The 8,964-nt window shown below is 44.2% G+C and overlaps 1 protein-coding gene across 4 annotated transcripts in view; it reads left to right on the forward strand.

Annotated features, from left to right (window-relative positions):
• DNM3 (dynamin 3) overlaps positions 1–8,964 on the forward strand; it is a 540,277-nt gene that overhangs the window by 210,889 nt on the left and 320,424 nt on the right. For all 4 annotated transcript variants that reach the window (XM_059412463.1, XM_059412464.1, XM_059412462.1 and 1 more), the window contains exon 10: positions 3,040–3,178. In XM_059412463.1, coding sequence (XP_059268446.1) covers positions 3,040–3,178 — 139 coding nt within the window. The remainder of the gene's footprint in view (positions 1–3,039; positions 3,179–8,964) is intronic.

The raw sequence follows: 8,964 nt of genomic DNA on the forward strand, positions 1-8,964 counted from the left end.
GATGTGGGACTCGATCCCAGGACGCTGGGATCATGACCTGAGCCGAAGGCAGCTGCTTAACCAACTGAGCCACCCAGGCGTCCCAAATGGGGGCATTCTGATTGACTTTTTCTTTTTTCACTATGTTATGTTAGTCACCATACAGTACATCATGAGTTTCTGATGTAGCGTTCTGTGATTCATTGTGTAGAACACCCACTGCTCATTTACTTTCTTTAAAGCACTTATGGTAAGAAAAAAAATGAACTTAAAACACACATTTCTTGAGTTCGGGAACAGAATTTAATGGAGCTTGTATTGAATGTCCTGAATTTAAGGCACTGACCTTAGGTTGCCTACTTCATAGGTGATCTTCCCTGGAGGAGGCGTCCCCTGTCTGTTGGCCACTGTACCTTGGCTTCTGCCACAGGTCAAGACAAGAGTGTTTTGGGAGCAGAGCCTGAGAGGGCAAAGTTTGACGCTGAGTGTACACGTGAAAGGAGTTATGACATTTAAATCTCTCTCCTCTTAACATTCACACAGCCTGCTCTGCGTGTTGCAAATAGGATAGGTCAACACACATTCACAAAGTAAAGGGGAGAAAACCTTCTGTAACCAAATCTAGTCTTTTTCTGACTGTCAGTAGGATTTCTAATTTCCCTATTTATTCTATTCTGTCTCCCCCGAATCTCGGATACATTCGGTATAGAAACGGTGTCTTGCTCTTGAGCTGGGCATGGCTGGTATTCAAACATGTCCGTCTGATGAGTGCTGTGAAACCAAATCACATTTTTTGGGTCAGGAAGCATTTTTTATGGACTTACTTTACTGTAAAAGTAAAATACAGTATTTTTACTTGGCTTTTAAAACTTACCAGATACATTTTTGCTGAACGTAATTGCAAAAGCTCAGTAATTCCGTTCTGAAGATTTCTGATTTACATGCATACCACAAGAAGAGATGGGTTGCTATTTATTATTCTGGAATTAATTTGCCTGTAAGATGATAAGAAGGGCACAGTGTCCTGAGAATAAGACATACTTATGGCGTGAGTGCTTAGGCTCTTAAAGACACTTAATAGGAAACGTTTTGTTTCTGGTTGATTGTTAGGTATTTGAGTAACAGAAGCCATCTTTGTCCCCTGCGGACCTACTCATCCTTTGCTCTGGAGGCACCTCGTGCCAGTAGGGAGCAAGGGAGGAAGACAGTCCTTGTGGGGCGAGCAAAGATAAGTGCAGGAACGACCTTTCTACCAGGGTAGTAATGGGACGGGCATGCTCAGACCACCGCAATGCAAAATAGGATATTGGGGTTCAGAGAAGGAAGACCTTGTCCGTGGCGGGACCGGAGAAGGCGAGCTGGAGGAAGTGGCTGCTTTTGATCTGGGCTTTGAAGCACAGGTGGGACTTGGACGGGCTGAAAGTGTGGGGAGGGCGAAGTGAACCTCATGGACAGAGGCGCAGACAGAAAACGTTAGTGTGAGTGTGTTTGTGGAAGGGCCAGTGGTTGGGTTTGGCGGAGACATGGGGTGCCTGAGAGAGAGGAGGCAAATGACTGAAGAGGAAGGTTAGGGTCAGACAGGGAGATTTCTCGTGTTAGCCCCAACAGTGTGGATTCCGGTCTGCGTCCGAGGTGGAGAGACTGCGTGTTCTAATACGGTACGATCACTACGGTGAGACAGAGGGGCGCGTGTAGGCTGCCGCCGAAGGACATGACGAGAAGGAACTAGAATAAAGCTGCTGGAAGGGAAGTATGAGAGAAATTTCCTACAGGAGGCCCCGCAGAGTTGAGCGGTGAAGGAGCAAAGTTAAAGGAGGAGGAGAAGAGGGAGGGAGAAGGGCCTCGGGTGGGAAGGATCAGGCACCAGGGTCTGGGGCCTACGGGGCACGAGGGTCCGCGGGGTTCATGGTCCCTCTGACGGTAGCTGTTCTCCACTGGCCTTTTATTTAGATGTAGTCATTTTTTCACTTTTTATCTCTTCTTTTTCACTTTTTAAAAATCTTTCTCTCTCTCTCTCTCTTTGACCACCCCCTCACCCCTGCTTTCCTGAGCCCCTGCCCAGCATGACGAAAGCATTGTTATGGCACCAGTTTGAATTAATTCTAGCCAGGTGAAATGACACTTCCTATTTTGGTTATCATTCGTTATTTTTGTAAACTCACAATGTAGGCATCCTGGGTCCCAAGCTAGTTCCACTCCGCTGTCTTCCTTTGCCTCTAGCGCCCCAGGACCTCAGACCGGGAGCCACTGAGCTCACTATAATACAGCTCTCCTGGAAAGAAGAGATTGCGGAGTCAGGAACACGACTATTTCGGTGTTGACAAAATGAGGACTGTTTTCTGCTCTGTGAATGACAAGAGGGGGTAGCTTTTGGAATTCTTTAGATATAGAAATGGAAATTTAGGACATCATTTTTTTAAAAATTTATTTATTTTTATTTTTTTCAGTGTAACAGTATTCATTATTTTTGCACCACACCCAGTGCTCCATGCAATCCGTGCCCTCTATAATACCCACCACCTGGTTCCCCGACCTCCCACCCCCCGCCCCTTCAAACCCTCAGATTGTTTTTCAGAGTCCATAGTCTCTCCTGGTTCACCTCCCCTTCCAATTTCCCCCAACTCCCTTCTCCTCTCCATCTCCCCTTGTCCTCCACGCTATTTGTTATGCTCCACAAATAAGTGAAACCATAGGACATCATTTTTATCGTGGCGTTGCTTTTACTGCTGGGAAACAGTGAGATGAGATGAATTACAGTTAAACATTAGTTACAGGTTATATTATTCCAGGCCTGAAAAGCTTTTGGGAACTGTTTTTAGGTAATGTTAATCATCTAGAGAATGAAATTTATTATGGAATAGTAGTAGGGGAAATATTGTCACTTGTACCTCCGTAATAACAAATGATACTGTTGGTAGAATAAATCACTGTGTAACTTTTAAACTTGGGTATTACATGCTTGCTTTAGGTGGCATGTCAATGAAAACCCTTTTCAAAAAAGCATTGGATATTACTTAATTTAAAAAAATCTAATGTCCTGCTTTCTTTCTTATATTTCAGGACAGGGTTGTTTACTCCAGACATGGCATTTGAAGCAATAGTCAAAAAGCAAATCGTAAAACTGAAAGGACCTTCCTTGAAGAGTGTCGATCTGGTCATACAAGAATTAATCAACACCGTCAAGAAGTGTACCAAAAAAGTAAGCTTGAGTTATTTAACTTTCCAACAATTAACTTTTTGGTTTACCCATCTTTCCTACCCTGCTGCATGCCTCTCTTTCCCTGACCCCTCATTTGTTGTAAAAGGTAGTATGTTTGCCCAAGGGGAAGGATTGCGGAAAGCTATTGAGTAGGGATTGCTTTCATGGTAGATGGGCAGAGATGTTGTCTTTTGCCACCCAGTGCCAAATAGGGTTGCTTAAACCAGAAAGAGTATATTTTGGTCAGCTAATTTTTTTCCTTATTGTCTTAAACAGGTAAACATTAGAACAATTAGGTAAATGCCCTAAGCTAATTTTTCTTATGGTGTATGGATGGGGATAATCGTCAGGGGGAGGGAAACATTGATATTGTGTATATCTTAAAAACATTCTTCTGAATTTCCAACGAATTCCATTTGAACGCGGACATTTTGAGAAGCAGCAGTGTAATGTGGTAATAAAGACTGCAGGCTCTGAGGTCCAGTCAAATCCAGTCCAGATTCAAATCCTGGTTCTGCTACTTACTTTCTGAGTGACCTTGAGTATCAGACTTTATCCCTTCTAGTCTTGTCAATTTCCTTGTGAAAAGAAGATGATAATAACAATTCTACCTCCGTGAGGACGCAGCAAGATGATGGAACACTTAGCACACTGACTAACCACAGCAAGTGCTCAGGCAATGCTCACTGGTCTAAAAATGGCCATTTTAGTAGTGTCCGATACGCTTTACTTTGTGATATTTGTTGAATCTATGACCTAGAGTGGTGGGGGAGAGACTTCCTCCGTGGGGGACTCATCACTGAGGAACGCGCAGGTAGGGTGCTGGATTCCACCCATTCTGTGGGGCATGAAAGGGGATACCCTGTGTTAGAAACCGTAAGAAGGGAGTCTGTGATGATGTTTAGGATAGGACAGGCTTAGCCCCATGGCCACAACATTGGTCCTTAATTTCTTGAAAGTAGAGATTGTTCTGGTTTTGTAGGCTTTGTTACCCTGCCCTTTCTGTATGGTTACTACAAGTAACCTCCCTGAAGAGCCAGTGGGAAGGAAGAAAGACAGATAATGTAGATAAATACGAATTTAGTTTCCAGTTACCTGGCAAGAAAATTCAGAGGAAGGAAGGTGGAAGTAGTGAGAGAGGCGGGCCGGCTAAAGCCCGGGAGGCCAGTGCTGAAAGACAAGGAGAGAAGCAGGGGATAGCTCAGAGCCCGGAAGTGGCTCTGGAGCCTCAGACTTTTTCTCTAGACCCTTCTTCTTCTTCTACCTTGTTCCTTACTGTCCTAGTTTCTTTCCTCCAAAATGAGAAAAGCTGTAAGAGTTAAGGGACTGAGGAAAGGGAAGAGGATGCACGTGGAGACGAAAAAACCGCAGGCTTTACAGCAGCTCTCCACTTGAAAACTCGGAGCCCCTTGATAATCTTCACAGTCGTATTTGTCCTTGCCTGTGGCTCAACGTGCAGTCACTCTGGCCACCTGGATAGTTAAAGCTCTCCTCACTGGCCACGTGATCATCACCCTCAGCCCTTGGATGTTTTCAGCCAAAAGCTTCCCTTGAGATTGTCCCCAGGCTCCTGTTCCCACTGGGAAAGCTGTCTTTCTCCCAAGGGCCCATTGTGTGGTGTCCTCAAGCCCGGTGAGCCAGTTGTATTTCTTTTTTTAATCATGTACTTGAAATGAAGAGTAAGTGAACTGATCAGACACAGAAAAGACTTTGAGTTTTGTTTCCATAAACACAGCTTTGGAAAGACTTGGTAAACGTTAGCTGTAAAAGCTTTGCTGTTTGTAGACAGGACAACACTGGAAGAAGGTGGGGGGAGTGAGAAAAATCTAGGCGGGCTCTGCATTCAGATTACTTCCCAAGTGTCTTCAGGTTCTCCCTCGCTGTAAAGAAAGCCAAACTGGAAATCCTAGATGAAGGATGTGGTTTCTGTAAGACAGAAGATGCATAACTCCAATCAGCAGACCCATGTGCAGAGAACAGTCCTTGGCCTCACATCAGAAGATTGGCACATGTGTGTACATTTATGTTTTAAGTTATATAGAGTGTGTATGGTATGTATGAATCTTTTTTTTTTTTTTTTTTTTTTTTATCATTTCCCATTGTATCCAACTTGCAGGAAAACCAACAGTCAGTCCTGATGACGCGGGAAGAGACAGCTTGTTCTTGGACGCTTTTTGGCTTCTATTCTTTTGTTCTCCATCCTTTGAACCTCCCTTTCCATTATGCTTTCTGAATCAATGGTAGTTTCTTCTCAAAACACTGTATATTTTGTCTTAGATAAAACCTCTCTTTCTTCCTGAGATTATTGCTTACCTGGCCTCTCTCCTCACTGAACAGTACTTAACTGGCTCAAACCTGAAGAACTGAAGGGCCGCATCAGGCTTGACATCTGCCTCCTCCTTCTGTGGCTTCCAAACATGATGCCTGCAGTGTTCTGTAAAACTCGTCAGTAAAGGCCCTAATGGTACTAGCTCTGCTGCTCCCCTGGACTCGCTGTCACCATAGCATCCTGGTCACTCCCTTGTCTTTGTCAGGATATTTAGAACCTCGCTCACATGTTTCCTCTTCATGATAAGTTCGCCTTCAGCGAGGATGATTTCAGTAGGGATCCATGTAGAGATTGCGCCCAGCATCCAACAGCTGTTGTTCTTTGAGATCTTGGACTCCGGTGTCTCTCTATTCATTCCACACTAGTGGGATGAATTTTCTTTTTCTTTTTTTATTTCCATGACCGTTATGGTCCTTCATCATTGACAAACGTTCTACCAGGAGATCCTTCAGAAATTTCAAACTGTAAATCTAAGGTTTTCAGAATGCTGACCACCCCTCCTAACTTCTTTAGGTTTTTAGTCAGTTGGAAAATCGGGAGAAAAGCTTAGAGGAGGACTAGAACTTAGTACCCACCTTGCTGCAGATAAATCTAGATGGGAAAATGTGCCCGCCACTTGCTGCTGAAGGGGGGGCCTCCTGTTACTTCCTCTTCCTACAGCAAACCTCAAAGCCTGCAGTGGCGGAGAGAGTCAGATGTGCACCCTTAAGGAGTTTGGAGCATTCTGGCTCCCCCTGCATCTGCGGGAATGTAAAAGGTAAACCGGTGAGAGTCGGAGACCCACATGTGAGCAGTGACTCAGTTCGCCCTCCCTGCCCGCGCGAGAGCTGAGGACTGACGTGTGTCAGGTTCTCACCATCTTCCCAGGCACCATGACTTACCCCCCCCCCCCCCCCTTTTTTCTGTGAGCTGGAGGAAGTAGTAGAAGTTTCTTTCACAGGACTTCCCCAAGAGGGCAGACATGTTGAGGAAAGTTCCTCCTTTACCCGTGAGGTGGGACACATGCTGTGGAGGACGAAGTGAGGGGACGTTCTTCCTTGGGCGAATGCTCTGCCACAAGCTCTTACCCTTCCAGTTCTCTCTTCCCGTAACCATGCTCTGCTGACCAATGTCACTCTTACTTTAAGTAATGATTTCACAGAGAAAACAACGGCCGTAAATGGGAACATTAATTCCCCAGACTTTCTGGTATTCCCAGTCCTGCTCCTCCTTCCCCGTCTCTGTTGAGGTAGTTTCGCCGTCTGGGCCGGGCCCCTCTCCGTACTCTCACCCTCCTAAGGAGCTTATTCTTTGGATTCTTCTTTTTCTTAAATCATCACTTTCTCTGTCGCATTAAAAAAACAAACTACTAACTTAAAAGCAGTAACAACAATAGCAAAACCTATCTACTGCCTTATTCTTCTCCTTTTCTTCATGTGAAACCTTCTTGGGGAAAAAGCTGTTTCCACATGCTGACTTTATTTTCTTATCTCTAGTGAACCCGTAACTCTTCTGAAATGTGGCTTCCACGCCACTACTCTATTGAGCAGTTGTGGTAGTGGTCGACCGGACAGCCGATGGCTCAGCGCAGCTCGCGCTCGTGCCCGACGCGGCACCCTGCTGCTTTCTGAAGCTGACACCCCTCAAGTGGCTTCTCTTCCATCTTCCTCATGATCTTTCTCGATCCCTCCTCTGTCTCCTTTAGGAGTTTGTCCACCTTTCTTGCCTCTGAACCCCAGAATCGCACAGAGCTTTCTTCTGGTTTTCTTCTCTTTTTACTGTCCTTTCTCCCGGCCGGATCACGTCCGCCATAGCTCCGCCACCGCTTAAAATGTTGTTGATTCCCAAACCCGCAGCTCCAGCTCAAGCCTCTTCACAGAAATGGTCCACACCCCGCTCTGCTGCTGTTGTTCTCTTCCAACTGACGGCCCTGGACAGTTGCTTTTTTTTTAAAAAAAAAACAAACAAACCAACTAGGTTACTCCGATGGCCTCCTCACTAGTTTTTCTACCTCCAGGCGAGCCACCATCAAATCCGCCCTCCCCACTGCTGTCAAAGTGGCCCTGCTAAAACGCAGACTTGTATTTCGCCTGTTCCCTCAAAATTATGCAGTGGCTCCTCGCATTTTGAGAGTAAGGTACAGGTCATTCACAGTTGCTCTTAGTTTCACATGTGATCCCTGAGTAGACTTCTTGACCGACATCTGCCGTCAGCTCATGCTTGCTTCAGCCGTTCCGAGCGACTTCCACCATCCTCATGGGATTTTCAAGTTTTTATCACTCACACACGAATGCCTCCTTTTCCTCTTGTCTTCACCTGCCATCCCCTCTCATTATTTTATGATCCAGCTCAATCGTCATCATTTTCCTGAGAAATCTACCTGCAGGGTCTCTGCGAGTCTTCTCCCGATCTCTCTCCTACTCCCATTCAGTGCTTTAGTTGGCACCCTCTGTTTACTTCTATCACAGCATTTATGACCCTACATTGTGGTTTATTTGTAATTTATTTGTTTAGGTGAATGTCTCCTCTTGTTGATTATAAGTTCCTTTAAAAAAAAAAAGCTGTGTCTTTTATCTTCTTATTCTTGGCTTCTAACATAATGACTAACCCTATAGCAGTCGCATTCTGTAAATACTTATTAACAATTTAGATATCCTAAAGTTACCCTAATGCTGAAGAAATCTGTACTTGGTTTTAAAAGAATATTTTGATCAGTCCTTTTAAAATAACAAAATTAGGGCAGCCTTTCTTTTCTTTAATTTTCCTTATTTTTCATTTTCATGTTTCTTGACTTTTGCCCTATTATCTTTACCTCCAAGTTCTTTTAGTTTAAAACTGGTCTAATTAAAATCTCTTGCAAAGCAAAATAATCTTAATTAAAGTTGATTGTACCAGGACTTTATTATTTGACTCTTTTTGCACATGAGCCATAGATAACGTGATTATGTAATTTATCATCCAATGCACGACTCTTTTGAGATTGAAAGGGGGAGCTATTAATATGTTCACTGGAGTGGAGGAGGAAAGTAAGACTGCCCCAGGCAGTCTGAAAGGCATAGTTTCTCTAGCTGTATTGAGAATCTGTCTATCTATCTATCTATCTATCTATCTATCTATATGCATGTATACTCTTAAGATAGTATTTTCATTTATAATATTTTTAGTGTTGAATGTCTTATGTGTAAAATATTAATTTTCTTCCCTTAAGCCACATAAACAAACATTAGTGAAAAACATGGGATTTATATTTGTTCAAGTAACAAAGCACAAAGCTAGACTTCTAACTTGGGGGAATGCGGTCTTCTCAGATATTTTCTCCTTGCTGTCTCTGGGGCACTGGAGGACAAGACAAGAACATGAGAGCTTTATGAGCTGTTTGGCATCCCTCCAGGGACATGTCAGTTTCAGAATTGTTCTGGTGGGCATTGGTTCTGGTGGGCATTGGCTCTGGTGAGCATTGGCTCTGGTGGGCATTGGC

The sequence above is a fragment of the Mustela nigripes genome, chromosome 10, assembly GCF_022355385.1.
Source record: "Mustela nigripes isolate SB6536 chromosome 10, MUSNIG.SB6536, whole genome shotgun sequence".
In the NCBI taxonomy this organism is placed as follows: Eukaryota; Metazoa; Chordata; class Mammalia; order Carnivora; family Mustelidae; genus Mustela; species Mustela nigripes.